The 21260-nt window shown below is 58.4% G+C and overlaps 1 protein-coding gene across 1 annotated transcript in view; it reads right to left on the bottom strand.

Annotated features, from left to right (window-relative positions):
- Positions 1–14041: 14041 nt before the first annotated feature.
- The window catches only part of SLCO4A1 (solute carrier organic anion transporter family member 4A1), an 18161-nt gene continuing 10942 nt past the window's right edge, over positions 14042–21260 (bottom strand). Inside the window, exons 6-11 of the mRNA XM_017503493.1 lie at positions 20595–20790; positions 19293–19458; positions 19026–19198; positions 18712–18776; positions 17465–17613; positions 14042–14557 (exon numbers count right to left, since the gene is read on the bottom strand). Coding sequence (XP_017358982.1) covers positions 14414–14557; positions 17465–17613; positions 18712–18776; positions 19026–19198; positions 19293–19458; positions 20595–20790 — 893 coding nt within the window. The 3' untranslated portion in view covers positions 14042–14413. The remainder of the gene's footprint in view (positions 14558–17464; positions 17614–18711; positions 18777–19025; positions 19199–19292; positions 19459–20594; positions 20791–21260) is intronic.

The following is a 21260-nucleotide window of genomic DNA, read 5'->3' as shown; positions in this document are numbered from 1 at the left end:
GGTGCGTGTCTGCATCCAGCCTGGGTGATGCCCCTGCCCTGCCCTGCCCTGGACACACTGCATGGTTTCTTCTGCCTCCTTTGCCGGCCGGCTCCTCCCCAGGCCTCGGCTCAGACGGCTCTTCCTCCAAAGTCCTTGGCCTTCGGTTTAGAAGCCCCAGGGTGGCCACCGTGTCTGTCCTGCTGTTTGGCCTTTGACCATCTTCATGGACCTTTGGAACAACATGAGGCCCAGATGAAGAAGCCAAGGACACTTGGCCTCAGAGGTCCCAGCTCCTGTGTGGGGACACCTCTCCATCTGCCTGCAGTGGGCACCCTGCCCAGCCACCTTTCCTCTGTGGTGCTAGGCGCTCCGATACGCCCTGCCTCTCTCTCTGCACCACCCAGCCCTGCCCTCGGTAAAATACCAGGCATACTAATTCAGACTGAAGAGCCAGCGACTGCTGGGGCTTAGTGTACTCTCCTCTTTTTAGCTTATAATAAAATATTTTGAAAAGAAAGAAAGAGAAAAAAACCGAGGTCTGACTCTGGAGTGGTATTCAGCTGCCCGGGAAGGTGTCTGGGGTTAGAGGGCCCTCGGGGGCTCAGAAACAGTGGCAGGGCTTGCTCTTTAGGGTCGCCGGCCCCTCCCCTCTTCTCCCCTTCTGGTGCGTCTTCTGGCTCTGTCCCCCGCCCTTGGCGGAGTGGATTGCGTCCGTCCACCCTGAAGCTTTGGGACATGATGCTCAGTCTCAACGTTGGCATCGGAAGGGCTGTGAGCTCCACGCGTCTCTGCGGTTGACTGTTGTCCTTGGTAAACAGGGAAGTGCCTGCCACTTCTCAGCTGCAGGGGGAGGAAGGCTGTTTTCCACCCGGTGCTTGGAGATAACGTCTCGTGAATAGCTATTTAGACACCACCTGCCATCCTATGCCAGGAGCTCCACACCGGGCAGGATCTCCGCGGAGACACTCGGCTCATTATTCTGAGTTGTCTGTGTGGGTGACTCCACTCCCCAGGTACAGAGACCGCCTGGCCCAGACGGGCAGTGGCCGAGGTAACAGGATGGACGAAGGGGCCCTCAGAGCCCAGAAGCGCCCCACCCCCCGACTGTCTTCCTAGTTCAGTGGCTGTCATCATGGTACTTTCTGTCATCAGAGATGGGAGTGGCCAGGGATGACTTGCTCAGCCTTGGAACCACATAGAGGCTGTGGGGCTGCTGGCTACCTGTTGAGCAGACCTGTGTCTACAGCTGGGAGGAAGACGGAAGGATTCCTGGAGGAGGAACCCTGGAAGCTGCTCTGCCATCTCCATGACCCTTGCAGGGGTTTCCTAGGAGGGTAGAAGGCTTTATGTCCTTAGAACAGAGCAGGCGCATCACGCACTTGGTATAAGACCCTAGTTCTAGCATGAACGTGCCCTGCTGTGTTTCCCAGGTAGAGAATCTGCCCCTCCTCTTCCGCTGTTCCATCCAGCTGTTTTGTGCCCTGGGCATCGGAAGTAAATGCACCCTCTCCCGAGAGAACAGGGCAGTCCACCCCCTAGAGAAAGCCTGCTCTGCAGCCGCTGTCAGAAAGCTGAGCCTCCACATCCATCACAGCCTTGCTGAAGATCCAATTAGAGAACTGTGTGCAAGGCTCAGATGGGGTTTACAGCCTTCCAAATTCATGCTCTGCTTCCTTAAGAAAAAAGCAACAAAACAAAGCAAGAAAACGTCCACTTTGTCAGCCACAGCAGACAGAATGACGGTGGGTGCCGTTGTCCCAGGAACCCACCCTTGGGCACCAGGCCAGCTGGGGAAGGCGTGGGGACAGCCAGGGCAGCCGGGACCCAGCCCCACTTCCCCACCACTTCCCGCCTCCACACCCAGCTCCCACCCTCCCCTGCCTGCCCTCTTCACCGCACCCATGGCCTGCCCGTGCCTCCCCACGCGCCCTCCTTGGCAGCTGAGTACCCTCCCCACTGTGTGTGTTTTACGGGCCTGGCTGGTCACATGTGCCCTGACCTCCATGCCCTGTGGCCTGACCCCAGCCCCCTGAACTCTGCGAATATGTCCCATTCCTGGTCTCTGAGGTGCTGTGGGAGCCCCGGCGTGGCCGCCTGTGCACGCTGGCCTTCCTGGGGAGAGCGGACAATAATCGGCGCCGTCATTCTCCAGGCTGCACTCCTTGCCCAGCTGGTTGCTGCAACTGAAGACTAAACTCACCACGGCCATGGGCTGAGAGGTGGCGCTGGGGCTAATGAGGTCCTAAAGAGCGACTTCCAGGTGGTGGGATTGCTGGGGCGGGGGCTGCCCTGATGCGTGATGGGGACCCCGACCACCCTGTGGGAATGAGTGTGTCCAGGGCAGTGGAGGGGGGGCGGTTTGCTTGCACACTCAGGAAATTTGAGGGAGGGCGTGGGGGGATGAACGGGCAAGCGTCAGTGGCCTAAACTAAGTAACAGCCCAGCCCCGGGATGCCAAGGAAAGACCCTCCCTAGGGGTTAAAATATGGGTGCCAGGGTGGCCGGCCCCTCATTGTCAAGCAGGCTCCCCTGTGATTCTGGTGGGGGCACTGGATAAATCTCACCCCAGTGGACATATGTGCTGGGGAGACCAGAGGCACCCAGAAGAGGCAGCATAACCTGGTGGGGGTCGGCTGACGAGCTCTGAGGCCATCATGGGTCAATCAGCTCCTTGCGCCTCGGTTTCCTCACCTGTCAGGCAAAGATACTGATGGTTTCCGTGATTTAATCAACACATGTACTGCACTTCCTATAATCCAGGCACCCCAGCTCATCACCCCAGTGAAACTGAGACTGTGGTATCAGCCCATTTCAGAGGGTGAGATACTGAGGCACAGAAAGGTTAAATAGAACACCCAGGACCTCTGGGGCCTGCCACACGCCCCTGGACCTCCCACTGCCATTGGGGGATGAGTGTGTGGGGTGAGTGCGTGATCACATGATATCTTTGTGTGAGTGTATGCAGAGAGCATGTGATCAGGTGATATCTTTGTGTGTCGGGGGGAGCGTGAGATCAGGTGGTATCTTTGTGTGTGGGGGGGAGCGTGTGATCAGGTGATATCTTTGTGTGTGCAAGTGGGGAGCACGTGGTCACGTGACCTTGCGTCTGGTGCAGCGGTGGGTGCATCACTTACTGATGGAGAGGGTTCTGAGAAAGTCGGCGTTTGGCTGCAAACACGGCAGAGCCCCCACAGAAACCCAGACGTGCCGCCCATAGTGCCAAGGCTACAAACCCACGCCGTGCATCGCTGTGCCGAATACCGTGGGCAGCTGACGCCGCGGTGAGCATCTGTGTCTCTCAACACACCTGAACCTAGAAGGGGTGCAGCGACAACAGGGCTGACACCGCAGGGGACACTGCGGCGCGATGGGGTCACCGCCGGTCTGAACGCTGGTTCCGCGGGAACCAACCGTAGCCTCCCAGTCGTCACTCTCGCCACCAACCAAACCATCACTATTCCCGAGGCTCTGTCCCGCCAGCGCCCACAGAGCTGCCCCCAGAGCAGGAGCCCCCACCGAGAGCCACGGAGAAGTCTGTCCTTGTCACCCCCAGGAACGGCCAGCGCCCCCACTGAGAGTGACAGAAAAATCTGTCCTTGTCACCTCCAGGCATGGCCAGCACCGACCAAGTGACGGAGAAGTCTCCTCGCCACCTGCAGGCACAGCCAGTGCCGGGCGGCCGGCTCCGCAGGAGAAGCACTGGGTCCGAGCTCCTTCGGCAGCCATTCTGAGCCATGGTCCAAGCCCAACAGGACTTGGAATAAATGATCAAGTTATGAATTAAATGCTAGAGAAATGTAATTACCCCAGGAGCCAGCTGAGAATAAAATGGATTATGCATATCACACTCATTAAATGGTGATCACATGTGCCTTTCTAGTGCGCTGCCGATTAAAATAAGTCTAAGTGCAAATTATGGTTCTGAGTAATCGCTCCCTACGGCTCATCTTGTGTGTCCCCCAAGGAGCTGACACTGAAAGGAAGCACCGGGTGCCCTCGTGGCCTGTGCAGCTTCAGGGTCCACTGGCCTCGAGCCCCCAGCTCAGCACAGAAAGGGACTGCTGTGCGGCCCTGGACTGGCGAGGATGGTGGACATCCTCACGCTGTGGCCAGCTTGCCCACAGAGCTCCGCATGGGTGCGGCGGTTAACCCTCGCCATGCCCTGTGATGGGGGTCCCTGTGTGAGCCCCGTTTACAGATGGGAACACAAAGTCGGGGGGTGACATGACCCACCCAAGTTCAGATGACTTGTAAGTGGCAGAGCCAGGATCTGACCCCAACTTCAGGATGGGCTAGGAGCCACTGTTCACTGGGACACAGCATGACAACTGTGTGTGTGTGTGTGTAGCCACATGTTCACATGCACACACATGGTGCTATTTGATGGGATGATGCCTGGATTTTGGCAGATGCTCTACAGACTCATAGAATGTCCCACCATCTCCCTGAGTGGGGAGACCCTCCCCAAATTGGAGGTGAGAAATTGTGGGAAAGGCGAGCCTGTCCCGGCAGAGATCTCCAAGCTCATCTGTCCCCTCCGTGGTCACCAGGCCCATCTGTCCCTTCCGTGGTCACCATGTTCATCTGTCCCCTCTGTGGTCACCATGTTCATCTGTCCTGGCAGAGGTCACCATGCTCATCTGTCCCCTCCGTGGTCACCAGGCCCATCTGTCCCCTCCATGGTCACCATGTTCATCTGTCCCCTGTGGTCACCATGCTCATCTGTCCCTTCCGTGGTCACCGTGTTCATCTGTCCCCTCTGTGGTCACCATGTTCATCTGTCCTGGCAGAGGTCACCATGCTCATCTGTCCCCTCCATGGTCACCATGCTCACGGGACCCAGGGATCCCCATCTGAGTCCTGTACAGTCTTTGGACCCGGGGCCGCAGGCCTACCTACCTTCTTCCCATGTCCACGCATGACCCTTCTGTTCCTGACTCCCACCTACGTGGCCAATATTGTGGCATCCCCAGGGAGCCCTCGAGGGGCACAGCTCTCTCCCAGGCACATGAGCAATGCCTGTGACCAGCCAGGGCTGCCACGGTGGAGAGTGCCACTGGGGGTGGGCAGGGCTCGAGGCCCACTGTGGCCAGCCCTTTCCACTCACCACGTATCTTGCCAGTCCACCCAGATTCTCTTGTAAGTTTTGATCGCTGGAGAGATGTCTGCCTCTTTAGCTGGGGACACGGTCTGGCTGTGTGTCCCCACCCAAATCTCATGTTGAACTGGGGCCTGGTGGGAGGTGACTGGGCTGTGGGGGTGGTTTCTAGTGGATTAGCACCATCCCGAGTGCTGCCTCGTGTAGCGTTCTCCCAAGTCTCGAGGTTTGAGAGTGTGTGGTGCCTCCGTCTTCGCTCTGTCTCTCCTGCTGCCATGTGAAGATGGGCTCCCTTCCTTTCCCCTTCCAGCAAGATTATAAGTTTCCTGAGACCTCCCAGAAACAGAACCCTGTATAGCCCACAGAATGTGAGCCGATTACACCTCTTTTCTTTATAAAGTACCAGCCTGGGCAATATAGCATGACACCATCTCTACAAAAAATGCAAAAATTACCTGGGTGTGGTGCTGCATGTCTGTAGTCCCAGTTACCTGGGAGGCTGAGGTGGGAGGATCACTTGAGTCCAGCAGGTCGAGGCTGCAGTGAGTCGTGATTGTACCACTGCACTCTAGCCTGGGGGGTATCGGGGAAAAAAAGAGGAATTTGATGAGTGTTGACACAGGTATGGATATGTGGAACCACGCCCACCGTCAGGACACAGAGCTTCACGACCCAGAGCAGCTCCGACAGGCTGCTGTATGTGTTTGTTTGTTTGAGACGGAGCTTCCATCTGTCACCAGATTGGAGTGTAGCGGTGTGATCTCGGCTGGCTGCAACCTCTGCCTCCCAGTTCAAGTGATTCTCCTGCCTCAGCCTCCCGAGTAGCAGGGACGACAGGCGTGTGTAACCACGTCCTGCTAATGTTTGTATTTTTAGCAGAGACAGGGTTTCACCACGCTGGCCAGGCTGGTCTCAAACTCCTGACCTCAAGTACTCTGCCTGCCTTGGCTTCCCAAAGTGCTGGGATTATAGGCGTGAGCCACTGCGCCCAGCCCCATGCTACTTTTGAAAGCCACACTTTCCTCTCCACCCCAGCCCCTGGCAACTGCTGGCCTCTCCTCCCTCCCTGCAGCCTTTTGGGGGCCGTCGTGTACCTGAAACCGCACACTGCTAACCTCCGGGGCCCGTTCTGTCCCTCAGCGCGGTGCCTTCCAGGGTCGTCCCTGTGGGGTATCAGCAGTGCCTCCCTCTCACGGCTGAGGCTGTTGCGTGGCTGCACGACTGTTTATCCTTTCACTCCCCAGAGGACATGTGGGTGGTTTCCAATTTTGTTGACTGTGAAAATTTGCTTGAACCCAGGAGGCAGAGGCTGAGCTGTGATTGCACCACTGCACTCCAGCCCAGGTGACAGAGCAAAACCCAGTCTGAAAGAGAAGCATTTGTGTAGAGGATTTTGCATGAACGGAATTTCGCGTTTCCCTAGGAGGGGAGTTTCTGTGTTATGAGGATGTGCAGGTCTAACTGTGTGTGGACGGCAGCGCCAGTTCCCGGGCAGCCATGCCGAGCGTTCCAGCGCCCCAGTCCTCGTCAGCACTTGGCACTGTCAACAGCTTTCTTTTAAATCCTGTGAAGCCCTGACTTCTTTCATTTAATCTAAATTTTGCTTGAAAACTAAAGTTAAAAAACAACAACAACCCTCTCTTCTCCTTCTCATCATGCGCAGCTGCAGTCCATCCTGCTGGCATCCCTGCCTGGCATCCGCTCACTTGCCCAGGGCATTTGTGCATTTTCTGCCTCTGTCCCTGCAGGCCACGGTGCCGCCGGAGCTCCTGCTGCCGCCTCTCAGGCTCCCCCTTCCTCCATCAGCCTTTGCCTCACTTTCCCTCAAGCCTTTACTGACAGCAGAGCCCCTCAGGTGTAAAACAGCATAACACCTCTTTCCTTCCCAGACCTGCAGGTGTAGTGTGGCTGGCGGGGGAGGGCTCATTCTCTCCCCTACAGGGTGGGCAATGGCAGAGGGCCCAGTTGGGGACCGGAGCACCCAAGATGGCACCCGCATTGTGGCGGACTCGGCCCGGCTGAGAGCTAGTGCACAGAGCGGGGGCTCCTGTGGCCTGGGCTTCACCACAGCATGGCGCTGGGTTCCCAGGGTCGGCGTGCCCAGAAGGTGCTGCCAGTAGAAGCTGGGTCACCTCTGCCTCCGAGGCAGTCCCAACCGCCTGCCAGAGTCAAAGAGAGGGTGCACGGACCCCACCTCCAGCAGAGGGAATAGGACATACTGTGGCTGCTGTGGAAAATACCACCTGCTTCAGTGGCGTCAGAGTGTCGGTCTCCAAGGCCCCTTCCTGCCCCTGCCATCCTAGGGAAGTGGGCAGGGAGGGAGATTGGGGAGCATCTGAGCACGCGGCCTGCACGTGCTCTCCTGGCAGAGCTGCAGTTACGGCACAGACGCCGGAAAGCAAGTGACAGAGGCAGGACCTCGTGTCGTGCACACTGGCGCATCTCCAGGGTCCAAACTGGTGAGAGCACAGGCCAGGCACGCCATGATGAGCGCACGGGTGTGTGTGTTTGACAACAGCTTCACTGAGATTAGGTCGCATCCCCAAATACTCGCCCTTTAAAGTACATGGTTCGGTTTTTCAGGCGTGTTCAGAGTTGTCTGTGCAGCCATCACCATGATTAACCCCACATTTTCATCAGCAAAACGCCCTGCACCCATTGTTACCGCTCCCACCTCCCCTCCCCCAGCCCCGGGCACCACTGTCCGTTTTCCATCCCTGTGGATTTGTCCATTCTGGACATTTCCTTTTCTTTTCTTTTTCTTTCTTTCTTTTTTTTTTTTGAGACAGAGTCTCACTCTACTGCCCAGGCTGGAGTGCAATGGCACAATCTTGGCCCATTGCAACTTCTGCCTGCCAGGTTCAAGCAATTCTCCCGCCTCAGCCTCCCAAGTAGCTGGGACTACAGGTACCTGCACCACACAGGGCTAGTTGTTGTATTTTTAGTAGAGACAGGGTTTCGCCATGTTGCCCAGGCTGGTCTCAAACTCCCGACCTCAGGTGATCCGCCCGCCTTGGCCTCCCAAAGTTCTGGGATTACAAGCGTGAGCCACCGTGCTCGGCAGGCATCTTTTATACAAGGAATCACAAAACATGTGTCCTTCTGTGTCTGGCATCTTTCATAGAACACAACGTTTTCAACGTCCAGACACACCGTAGCGTGCTGGTGATTCATTCTTTTTGATTGATGGCCAAGGGAGGTCCACCGTATGGACAGCCCACATTTGTTTACATACTTATCAGTCAGTTAACATTTGGGCTGATTCATTTTTTGCCTATCATGAGCAATGCTGCTGTGAACATTTGTGTATGTGTTTCTATGAGGACATGTGCTTTCAATTCTCCTGGGTAGCTATCTACGAGTGGAATTGCAAGATCATCTGCCAATTCCATGGTAAACTTTTTGATGAACTGCCAAACTGTTTCCAAGGTGGCTGCACTGTTTTACTATTCTACATTCCCGCCCACAGTGCTCGAGGATTCCGGGTTCTCCTCATTCCCACCCACAGTGCTCGAGGACTCCGGGTTCTCCTCATTCCCACCCACAGTGCTCGAGGATTCTGGGTTCTCCTCATTCCCACCCACAGTGCTCGAGGATTCTGGGTTCTCCTCATTCCCACCCGGAGTGCTCGAGGATTCCGGGTTCTCCTCATTCCCACCCACAGTGCTCGGGGATTCCGGGTTCTCCTCATTCCCACCCACAGTGCTCAAGGACTCCGGGTTCTCCTCATTCCCGCCCACAGTGCTCGAGGATTCCTGGTCTCCGCATCCTTGCCGACACCTGGCGCTTCCGGTGTTGTGCGCTTCCGGTGTTGTGCGCTTCCGGTGTTGTGCGCTTCCGGTGTTGTGCGCTTCCGGTGTTGTGTGCTTTGGTTTGCACCTCCTTGGGTGTCTGGGAACATGTTGAGCATCTACTCCTGGGCTCATTGGCCTTTTCTATGTCTTCTGTGAGGAAATAAAATTCAAATCCTTTGCCATTTTTAGAATTGGATCATCTTTGAATTGTTGGGTTGCAGGAATTCTTCTTATATTCCAGATTCAATTCGTCTTATTATTTTTAGAAAGTGTCTTACGTTGTCACCCAGGCTAGAGTGGTGGCACAATCACGGCTGACTACGACCTTGACCTCCCAGGCTTAGGCAATCCTCCCACCTCAGCCTCCCAAGTAGCTGGGACTGCAGGTGCACGCCACCATGTCCGGCTGACGTTTTTTTGTTTCTTTTTGTAGACATAGGGTTTCACTATGTTGCCCAGTTTGGTCTCAAGCTCCTGGCGTCAAGGGATCTGCCTGCCTCGGCCTCCCACAGTGCTGGGACTACAGGCGTGAGCCACTGTGCCTGGCCAAATTCAATGACTATTTTTAAATGAACACAAGGAACTTGGTGCAACAACCAGAAAACCTGACCTTTCCAGCCGCTGCTGGCATCTGAGTCTGGAAGAGCGCATTTAATGCACAGCACACAGGAGGTCCCGATAGCCCTCGGCCCAGCAGCCGTGGGAAATCTCTCTATGGAAAACCACTGCCTACCTCTCCCTCCCCAGGGTGGTCTCTTTCTTCTCCCCACAGGCAGCCAGGCCCTGTGGCCACACTTTCCTGATAATCCCAAGGGCTCCTCCCAGGACATGGTAGGGCAGGGGCCAGCTATGGGAGGCAGCCAGGACCCGGGCCAGCGCGGAGCTGAGGGCGTGCCCAGGGCCCGTGTGCCTGCTAGACTGGATGCGCCCGTGACCCCAGAGGAGCAGGTGCACTGTGTAAGGGTCTGCAGATGCCTTCTGGCCTCCATGCCAGGGCCAGAAGCCACACGCTCCCTGCACTGTGAGTCACGCAGAGGCTACGTCACCAGGCCTGGGAGGCTGGGGCCGGAACCAGGCTGCAACCAGACTCCTCTCTGCCCCTGTGTCCCTACTGTCCCCATCAGCTGTCTGCTCCTGTCTCTTCCCTGTATCTGAGTCAGAGCCAGGCCGATGTCAATGAGGGCAGCTTAGATGGAGGTGAGGGCGGCGGAGCTCAAAAGCTGCAGAGACCCCGAGGCTCTTGGGAGCTGCCTGAAGGCAGTGCACCGGAGGGGCCCTCCTGGACCCAGGAAGGGGACCTGGGCTTGGTGGCCTCATCCATCACACACGACGAGCTCTTGATGCCTGCAGGGAGAGGGACGCTCGCAATACCGGTGACTGATGAGCAGGCCAGCGCACACCCAGCCGCTTCGGGGGAAGGCAGGCGAGGCCGTGTCTTCCAGAGCCTCTCCCTGGAACACCTGAGCTCCCTCCTGGCCGAGCCTCCGCGGTGTTAGGGTTTACCGTGCCCTGTGCGAATGCGCTGGACCCGTTCCTTCCCTCTCTCTGTCCTCTCTGCAGCTCAGGGCGTTTCTTTTTTCTTCCTGTCATCCAGGGTAGGGACAGTGCACTGTAGCGGGACAGCCCTTGGGGCCCCCAGACCGGAGTCGCAACTCTGCAGCCTCCATCAGCTCGGCGGCCATCACAGAACCGTGGCTGGGTGGCTCCTACACTGCATGCGCCTTGCTCACATTCCGGAGTCCTGAGGCGCACGAGCAAGGCTGGGCTCCCTGGGAGGGTCCGCTCCTTGGTCTGCAGACAGCTGTCTCTCGCCGTGTCAGCAGGCGGAGGAAGAGGAGCCTGGTTTCTTCCTCTTCATGTAGGGCTGAATCCATCGTGGGGCCACCCTCAGCCCCTCATCTTGCCCCAGTTACCCCCTGAAGGTCCCAGCTCTTAACACCATCACACTTGAGGCTGGGCTTCGACCTATGAACTGGGGGACGCTGGCAGTCCAGCCCCTGCCTCTGCCCATTTGCCACTGTGAGATGCTGGGGAACACACAGGGCCACTCAGACCCTTGGAATCGTCATCTGTGAGTCAGAGACCATCCTGACCACTGGCAGCTGAGAGAATGCACCACCCTTGGTGGCCGGGCCACGGGTGCTGTCTCCCTCCCATCGCTTCTCCACCCAATGCCCCAGGCTCTTCTCCCTTTCCCTAATGTGAGGACGCAGCCTCTTCCACCCGCTCTGTCCTGGGGTCCCTGGGTTCCATCTGGATCTGTCCAGTCTTCCCGAATGATTCCCCTGACCAAGCTCAGCTCACCCTGCAGGCTGACGGCTTCCACGAATCTCCCAGAGGGCCCCGGGGACACCTCCATATGGACGCTCAGTGCCATGTGTCTCTGACAGGTAGAGCCAGCTGTGCCCCCACACTCACATCCGGCGCCAGAACGACTCCTTCAGCTGGGAGTAGGGCTGGTTCCTGCCTCCCTCCCACGCACTGGGACGTAGCTCTGAGCAGAGGGCATGAGGGCAGGCGTCCGCTGAAACAGTATCCTGGGACTCTAGGAGGAGATGGCTGGCGCCTTCTGCCCCCTGATGCCCCTCCCTGGCCCAGCAGCCACAGCAGTGAGCTCTGCACAAGCATCTGGTGAGCCCAGGTCCCCTCTCCTTATGGCTGTCTGTGTTTTATCTCCTTACTTGGCAGATCAAAATGTCACCAGCACCAGATTGCACCTTAATTTGGGGCGATCTTGACTGAGGTATATGGGCAGGCGCTGCAGGCTGTGAGCCCTGGAGGGCCACGGTGGCGTCTGTCCACAGTGCTGGGACCACCTGCGGGTTCTGATCTGTCCGGGCTGAAACTAGGTCAGTTCTCAGAGAGGCCCTGGGGCTGCAGGGCTCAGTGATTGGGAAGGGTTCGGCCATAGTGAGGGATGGCAGGGGTCTCTCCTTTTAAGGACACCAGTCCTGGGGGGGTCTGCCCCCACCCTTATGACCTTATGCATAACCAACTCCAAAAGGCCCTGCCCCCAAACATAGCCATCAGGGCCGGGTCTTCAACACATGGCTCTGGGGGATGCCAGGCAGTTGATGCCAGCTGTTCGTGAATCAGGAGGGGAATGTGATGCAACACGGTTCTATTTCATAAGAACGTAGGTACACTCATGTAGGTATATTTTCACTCACGTATGCATATCTGCCCTCTGTATCCTCCAGTTCCATCTCCTACAAAAACTGCATTTTCCATCCAAGGTGGGTTGGATTTTTCCCCCTCGGGTGGGGAGCCTGAGGAAAAGAAGCGCTGGCTTTTCACATCCAGATTCTACAGGGCTGACTGCAGGACTTGGGTCGGGGAGGGTTCCCAGAGCCAATCAATCCTGGGGGGATGCCCAGGGCCAGCTGCAGAGTCCAAGTGCAGCTGGTGGCCTGGGGATGAGAGAGGCAGGGGACCTGAGGGAGGCGGGTCCAGGGATGAGGGAGGCCCACCTCTCTGCCCAGGTGACCTAACGGGTGGCCCCTCGCTGCTACTCACATGGTTATGTATGCCCTATCACTAAGCCTATAAATGACCTCACTCACAACCCTTCCCCTGCTTGTACCTAATAAATACAGACGCTTCTGAGCGTTTGGGGCCTCGCCTGTCTCTGCTCACAGGTGGCGTGGCCCCCGAGTCCAGCTGCTCTTCTCCACTTCTTCAGTGTCCGGTCTCTTTACTCCTCGGATCCTGTGTCTCAGCACAGCATAAGGGACACCCCACGACACTGTGGCTACAGGGGAGGCCCTGGAGTGGGGTGGGGTCCTCACCACAGAAAGAATCCAAGGGCAGGCGCGTGGTGATCTCCATCCACGCCGCAGTCGCTGGGGTGGGTCTTGGCACTGTGCTGAGTGAACACTCCAATCCCAAAAGGTCCCACACAGGATGACTCCATGCAGCAGCATTCTTGAGACAGTTACATTGCAGAGACGGGGACTGGCTCAGTGGGCACAGGGGCAGGGATGGCCGGAAGGGCAGTGGAGGTGGCACAAGGGGCGGGTCCGGGGAGCTCTCCGTGACCACAGAGCAGCTCTGCAGCCCAGTCCCCCGCACGCATGGCAAATGGCAGAGCACCACACACCTGCCTACGCAGCTCACGGTGTGGCCCTCACTGTGATCATATAAAATGCAGCCACTGGGGAGGGGCGTGTGGCCTGGGTGCCACTGGAACCCCCACAGGCCTCCTGGGGCCACCTCTTTGTCTTGTGCACACCCTGGACACACAGCCCTGGTCACCTGTCCTTCACCCCTCCTGTTGTTCCCAGCGCCGCTGGAGACCTGACCGGGGTCACTCAAGGCTCAGCCCTTGCCCAGGGGCCAACCTAGGTCAGGAGGGGGTGGCGAGGAGCTTCCCTCAAGAGCAAAACCCCACACTTCCGACGTCAGTCCCGCCCAGCCTGATCACCACTTGGTCAGATGTGGACATTCAGGGAACGGTAACAGACTCCCCGGATCTCATGGGATGCGCGGGGTCACGGTCTTCCCGGTACCTGGGTCTTCTGCCCACTGTTTGCACCGCTCCCATCCAGGTGCCTTCCATCCCACGGGGCATCTCCAATGGCCTTTTCCTTGGTTCCCAAACCTCCCAGCCTCCTCCTGACCTCAGACTGTCACCCTGGGGACATGGTGGCCAGGGTCAGGGCCTGTGTCTCCCCTCGTTCCCATGGGGCTCTCCCAGTGGGGTCCGTGTCGCCAGCGGCCCCCAGAGCCGCTCCACAGGCCTTGCGACCACAAGGGCTGCCACCCGTGACTCACCACCCTCCTGGGATGAGACATGGCTGTCCAAGAGCCTTGCAAACAAGAGAGGCTGTGCTGACTCCCACACACCCATGTGCACATGCACACACACAGGCACCTACGTGCATGCATGCACGCACACCACATGCACCTGTGCGCGCTCACACACACACGCATGCACACACTTTTGTGTTAACAGCAGTGGCCGGCCACCTGCGCCCTCAGTTCCGATGTGCAAAGAGAGCCCAGGTCATTCCCATTCACTGAGGCAGGCAGCCAGGCTTGGGGCCTGAGGCTGGACTGGAGGCGGGAGCCTCCCTCTGCTGGAGCAGAGTCCCAAAGGCCAGGCCAAGGACGGTGAGACCAGCAAACTCTGCAAACTCACAGAAATAAAGCACACAGTCCGGGGACGCAGGCTTAAGTACAAAATATATTTACAGCTGCACAGTTTTAACTGAGGACATACGAGCCTTCCTCAGGCTGCAGGCCCACATCCTCCCCATGGGATTCACGGCCCCCGCGGGGCTTGCCCTCATGCACACCACACACAATCAGGTATAAAACACATTCGATAAATACATTCTGATGCAAAATGTGTCCATAAATATCAGTTTATGCAAGGTGCTCCCACCCACCGCAGGGCTGCAAAGCTCCAGGACAGAAGGTCACAGCAGAGTTTCAGCCACAGGTCAAACTGGTTTCCATGTGACTGGGTCGCCCAAGGGCACTGTTCCATCCTCAGGAAATGCTGAGTGGCCACCGTGTCCATGGCCGTGGGTGGTGGTCAGACGCCGCTCTGGAGCTGGGTATCTGTGGCATTGTCGGAGGCCGAGGACTGGCTGGGCAGAGAAGCTTCCAGGCCATCTGAAGACCCCGACAGAGGCTTATATAGGAAGTAGGCTGTGGCAAAGAAGAGGAAACCCAGTACCTGCGAAGAGAGGAGGAGCCCGCTGACCTCGTGGGGAGCCTGGCCGGAGCCTCTGGACACTCGGGGCCTGTCTCAGTCCTGTCCCTGTCCCCCGGCCTGCAGGGCCCTCACCAGGTCCACGGAACCCAACCTGCTCTGAGGGTACCTTTCCCATATAACCGGTTCCTAGAGCAGACACCACTGTTGCTAAGGAGACAGTGAAACATGCCCTTTGACTAAAAACAGAGGCCCATGACTGGGGGCTTGTCCTGGTTAAACAGTGCCCGACACCTGTGAATGGGACGTTTTTTGGAAATAGGGTGTTTGCAGCTGTAATTAAGGTCTTGAGATGAGATCATCCTGGATCTAAGGGCCCCAGATCCAATGACTGGTGTCCTCAGGAGAGAACGGAGAGGCTCGAGGCAGGGACACGGAGGGAAAGGCCACGTGCAGCTGCAGGCAGAGCCGGAGCCCGGGAGGAGCCAGCCCTGCCCCCACCTTGATTCTGACTCTGGCGCCAGCCCTGCCAGTGAATCTGGTTCTGCCAGGTTAGGCCACTCATTTGCGGTCCCTTGTTGTGGCGGCCACAGGAACCTCACACAGAGCTGGTTGCCCGCAGCTGCCACAGCCAAGCCCTGGTGCCGTCACGACGGGCAGTTCTTAACTGTCAGTGTCTTGGTTTCTTTGTCAGCAACCAGGGGCTGCACTGACCTTGCATGAGGATGACGTGGCAGGAATCCCATGTGGGCCCCGAAGACTGCGCGGTCCGAGCTCGGATGCTGCCACCAAGCACACGCAGAGTGCACGTGTACCACTATGATTCCCACGCTGGGCGTGGCCCAGAAACACCCACGGTGCCACCTGCAGTGTCAGCCTGGCTGACGGCCCTGAGGCTGCATTCGTGGAGGGAGGCTGTTTTGACTCGGCGCCGGACGAAGTGGACATGCGGGGTTTATAAGGAGACAGTGTGCTCCCCGCTAAAATGAACATGGACACATGCGTGGCTGAGGCCAGCTCTGACCCTCTGGACACGGCTCCCGCTGGCTGTGCTGGGCCCGGGGTGGCTGTGTGTGCGGGGCCCTTGCCTGCTGCCCCCGGCTAGGGGATTCACTCAGCACAGCAAAGAGAGACTCTCGGGCGGCTCCCTGGGAACGTACCGCAGCCCCCTCATCCGCAGACACTGAGACCCCTGTGGACACGTGAGCCAGGGAACCACAGCTTCTCACTGAAGGAAGCGCCTCCGGCTTCCCGTTGGCGGAGCTGTATGGTGGCGTCAGCGCTCTGGTGTTTTTCGGCCATGATTAGGCAAAGTGGGTGTGGCTGGAACATGGCATTGCGATCCGGTGATGGTGTGGTGACCAGGCCGGCTGCAAAGTGTCTAACAGGCCATGGTGTGGACGGGCTGCACACGCTGGGCAAGGTTATGTCTTATGAAGTCATTTCGTCAATTTCCTGATGTGTACATGCCTTTGGGTCTCCCCAAACGTCACCACTCCCAAGCCTGAGCAGAGACGCGCCTCACAGAGGGTCCTCCATTATTTTTCTATTTTATTTTAGTTTTTGAGACGGAGTTTGGCTCTTGTTGCCCAGGCTGGAGTGTAATGGCACGATCTCGGCTCACCGCAATCTCCGCCTCCTGGGTTCAAGTGATTCTCCTGCCTCAGCCTCCCGAGTAGCTGGGATTACAGGCATGCACCACCACACCCGGCTAATTTTTTGTATTTTTAGTAGAGACGGGGTTTCTCCATGTTGGTCAGGCTGGTCTCAAACTCCTGACCTCAGATGATCCGCCCGCCTCGGCCTCCCAAAGTGCTGGGATCACAGACATGAGCCTGTCGTCAGTTATTTTATGCCAAAGCAAAAATCATATCACAGAGGGCTTGTGCCTTCATATCCGATATCCCCAAAGCTCCCTGCAGAGTAATTTCTGACCTTCTTCCAAAGTTGGACAAAGAGAGGATTCGAGTCCTGGGCAGGACAGATCAAGGTTTCACCAGAGTGTGCAGAACGGTGCGTGCTTTAAAACTTAGGAACTGTTTGCTTCTGGAATTTCCTAGTTACTATATTCTGACTGTGGTTGACCTCAGGTAACTGAAACTGTGGAAAGTGAAACCTCAGATGAGGGGAAACTGAGGCATTTGTCTTTAAATTAACCCTATGCAGACTGGCCTATTCTGGGCTAATCCCAGGGGAGGTGAACCAGCTGGGTTCCTTCCCTTTCTCTAACCTCCCTCCTGGCAGCCTGTGGCCAGGGACTCCTGACAGCTGCAGGTTCCTGGTCTGTCACCCAAGGAAGAGCGTCAAGATCCTCTGAAGAGCTGGCCCTGGGACCGCATTTTTTTTAGAGGCTTTTGTGCTTTATCCTCTAATGGGGGCAAATTCCAAACAATCCTGAGCTTCCTCCCAGGCTGCAGACGCCAAGAGTCACAACAGAAAGTTTTTGTGCACTTGAAAAATGAGGGCCAGGCTAAGAGATCCAGGGGAACTGAAGGCACACGGAGCATGGAGAGGCTGCAGCCTGCCCGCCGGCCCCAGCCCAAGCCCCAGAGTGGACGCCAGTGGAGCCGCTCTGATGGGAGGGGCTGCTTTTTCTTTCTGCAAAGCTTTTAGTTAACGGGCACCCCAGGCAAGTGCAAGGCCATGCTGTGGAGGGGCAGCCCCGGGAGGTGGGGGAGGGAGCAGTGCCTGAGCCTGGGCTTTGCTGGAGCTGCTGGGGGCCTGGACAGTGAACCCCAGAGCCCCTGTGGCTGGCCCGCCTCCCCCCACAACCAGCTCATGAGGAATGTGGGAAGGGCCCCTTCTAGAAACCGGTCACAGGACGCCTGTGATGTCCGGGGCTGTGGTCCAAGCTGCTGGAAGATTGCGGGGTGTCCGGAGCCCCAGCCGCCCTCAGGGCAGACGCTCGGTCCCTCCCCTGGGCCTGCTCACCTTGTACAGGAGCCCTATGATGAGTATGTAGTGGCTCATGGCGGAGTTCTGGTACACGAGGCAGGAGCCCTGCTGGCCACACTGGTCCTGCCACAGCAGACAGGCCTTGTCGATCACCCAGCCGAAGACGATGGGCCCCGGGATGCCCCCTGCGGAGAGAAGGCCACTCAGCACCGACACTCAGCACCCACCCTCAGAACCCTAACTCAGCACCCACAGAACACCCACACTAAGCACCCTCACTCAGCACCCACCCTCAAAACCCTCACTCAGCACCCACAATGAGCACCGACACTAAGCACCAACTCAGCACCCTCACTCAGCACTCACACCCAGCACCCTTATAGCACCCACACTCAGCACCCTCACTCAGCATCCTCACTCAGCACCCACACAGCACTCACACTCAGCACCCTCACTCAGCACCCTCACTCAGTACTCACACTCAGCACCCACACTCAGCACTCACACTCGGCACCCACACTCAGCACCCTCACTAAGAACCCACACTCAGCACTCACACTCAGCACCCTCACTCATCACCCTCACTTAGCACCAACACTCAGCACTCTCACTCAGCACCCACTCAACACCCACTCAGCACTCACACTTGGAACCCTCACTCAGCACCCTCACTCAGCACCCTCACTCAGCACCCACACTCAGCACTCACACTCAGCACCCACACTCAGCATCCTCACTCAGCACTCACACTCTGCACCCTCACAGCACCCACACTCAGCACTCACACTCGGCACCCACACTCAGCACCCTCACTAAGAACCCACACTCAGAACCCTCACTCAGCACCCACACTCAGCACCCTCATTCAGCACCCTCACTCAGCACCCACACAGCACTCACACTCAGCACCCTCACTCAGCACCCACACTCAGCACCCACGCTCCTGGCAGTCAGGGACCAGGCAGGTGCGGGCAGCTAAGAGGCCTGGAATCATGGGCTCTGGGAAAGTGATACTGGCCATCAGAGTTCTCAGCGGGCTCAAATATTCCTTTGTTTGGGTATTCGGGGTATTGGGGCTGGGAGTTTCCCCTCATTGCCCAGGAAAGTCTTTGGGCAAATAAATGACGAGGGGCCCCTCTAGTGGACAGTTAGGGAATGGAGCCCTTCCCAGGCGGGCACAGCCTCCTGCTGGGAGGCACATCTGCTAGGTGGTTACACACTTGCTCGAGCCGTTGTGCAGTGAGCACTGCGCAACTGACCACGGCTTCCTCACTACACAGTACCTAGTATTCTAACCACAATCCACTGGATTCCCAGGGCAAAAGATCTCTGAGGGTCACAGACACACCTGCAATAGAAAACCAAATGCAGCGTCAGCGCCCACAGAAGTGGGGCAGCATGCCAAGTCAGTCCCCAGGCCAGCGGCCTCCTGGCCCAGCACCCAGCCACATCGTCACCTCCCCAAGTGGGAAGCCCCTTGTCAGAGGTCAGAGACAGTGAGGTCTCTCCTGCCGCCAGTGTCAGACAGGCCCGCGTGGCGGGATCCGCGGAGCTCCGCCCGGGGCTGCTGTGGACAAGCGCGCCCGGCCCCGCTTACCGTAGAGTCGCTGTTAGTGCAGGAATGCTGCTGAGGAATGTAAAGATAATTACAACGAATATGAAAACCAGAAGGAGGGGCTTTCTCTGACAAGTTGAGGTGCATTTCCCTGCAGTGGCATGGCCAAAACCAGAGGAAAGGTTCTGAGGGACACAGCTACAGTCTCGGTACACCTGGGAAGCGTAACAACAGCGCGGATTACAGGGGAAGGCCGGCCCGTCCCAGGGTCTGCGCGAGGGCAGGGCCGCGGGCAGCAGCCACACTCACCTCCTGGCCATCCGCGCTGGTCCAGGCAGCCGCAGGGCACCCCGCATGGCACGGCGAGAAGTACCCGTGGCCGTCAGAGCCGCACACGGGGCTGTAGTGCTCTGGCCGGCAGCTGCAGGCTGCGTTGCAAGGAGCTGTTAGGTTCAGGTGGCCTTCGGGAAGGAGGCTGCAGAGGGGACACGGGGTGGTGGAGCTGGGGCCAGGGGCAGGCGGGCGCCCGGAAGGCACGGGGTCAGCCTCGGGTCTCGTCGCCCCCAGCCGGCATTTTGGGTCTCCAAACTTGCCAAGCCTGTGCCACCCGCAGCACGCTGGGCGCTGCCTCCTGGTGACAGAATTTCTCCTTCTCACGCAGGGTACGCCCATGCCCTCCACTGCAGTCCACCCAGCGCACAGGCCCCAGGTTCATCGGTTTGGTTTGGATGGCAACACGTTCATATGGGTCAAGTGCGCTCGTTACGACAGAAACAGTGCCAGGTGGACAAAGGCAGCCTCGGCCCCAGCCCCACCCTGGTCCTCGGTTCTCCAGCACAGGCCGGCCGTGCGACCCCAGGCGTCGCCACACACACACGCCCCTTGGCCGTCACAGACGTGTGCACTTCTCCCTCAAATCGAGGGATGCTGCGCCCACTGTCCAACTCCTTTCTTTTTCCTGCTTCACCACGTGTCCTGGAGGTGGCCCAGGACGAGCTTCCTCCATCCCTTCAGGGCCTCTGTTGTGAGGACAGCGTGGTGACCCCGTCCAGCCTCCGGACTCTGACGTGGTTTTCAGCATTCGCATTTCCGACAATGACAGGGTGGCCGCTTTGTGCATCTCAGCCCTGCACAGCGCCTGCAGGTGCACTCCCAGGGCCTGCACGGCGGGGCCCAGGCGCAGGCTGCCCGCATGCATTTTGGATATTCCCTAATTGCCACCTGACCAGCAGGTCTCCTCCCATTCCCAACACACGGCAACGCTGGGAGCCCAGCCTGGGACACTGTTCATGTCACTGAGCGAAAACAGCCTCAAGGACCCTGTACGCTGGGGCTGTGGCTCCATTTGACAGAGCTACAGAGCAGAGGGCTGAGCCCCAGAGAGGCACGAGACTGCTGGGTGCCCAGCCGGGACCTGAGCATAGGTGCATCTGACGCTGCGCGATGCCCTTTCACGTGGACGCTGAGCGGGTGTTGCCCTTGCTGCTGTCCTGCACCATAGCCCTTTCCAGAACACCACCTCCCCCAAGTGCTTCGCCCCTCCTCAGCCATCCCGAGGGACCTCGGCTGCACAGGGCCCAGACCCGTACCCAGACGCCGCCTGGCCCTCACCTCCCACTGTAGCTGGCCGTGACACCCGCCATGGGCACGCCGGGGCAGTGCAGGGAGAAGACGAGGATGCCCAGCAGGCTGACGAGAGTGCAGAGCAGGCAGAACTTGACCACCGCGGAGCCCCGGAGCCTCAGCTTGTTCACAAAGAAGCCGCCCAAGAAGGTGCCACCACCGCCCGCCGGCACCACCAGGTACCCTGGGGAGAGGGAGGGACTCAGGCAGCAGGCTGGGGTGGGGGAGGGTAGTGCATCAGCCAAGTCCACTTTACAGGCGCGGAAACAGGCACAGAGGGATCCGTTCCTGCCTGCCTGGTAGCCCTCGACCCCACGCTGCAGCACTCAGCTGCGGCGCTGGTGAAGGCCCAGGAGGGAGGCACCTCTGTCCAGGGCCCTCGGGGGGACGCCTCAGAGGCCGAAAGATGCAGGGCGGGAGCAGGGGCAGGGCTGGGGGTGGAGAGCCCACAGTGCTGCAAGGTCAGAGGCCCCTGCTCCAGGGGAAGCCAAAGGCTCCTCCAGTGCCCCCCAGGGCAGCCACACCTCTCCTCCCCCAGGGCAGCCACACCTCTCCTCCCCCAGGGCAGCCACACCTCTCCTCCCCCAGGGCAGCCACACCTCTCCCCCCCCCAGGGCAGCCACACCTCTCCCCCCCCCAGGGCAGCCACACCTC

Source organism: Cebus imitator, unplaced genomic scaffold (assembly GCF_001604975.1).
Source record: "Cebus imitator isolate Cc_AM_T3 unplaced genomic scaffold, Cebus_imitator-1.0 Scaffold311, whole genome shotgun sequence".
Classification (NCBI taxonomy): domain Eukaryota; kingdom Metazoa; phylum Chordata; class Mammalia; order Primates; family Cebidae; genus Cebus; species Cebus imitator.
The sequence above is the reverse complement of the archived record's forward strand: the minus strand, read 5'-3'. Positions and strand labels throughout refer to the sequence as shown.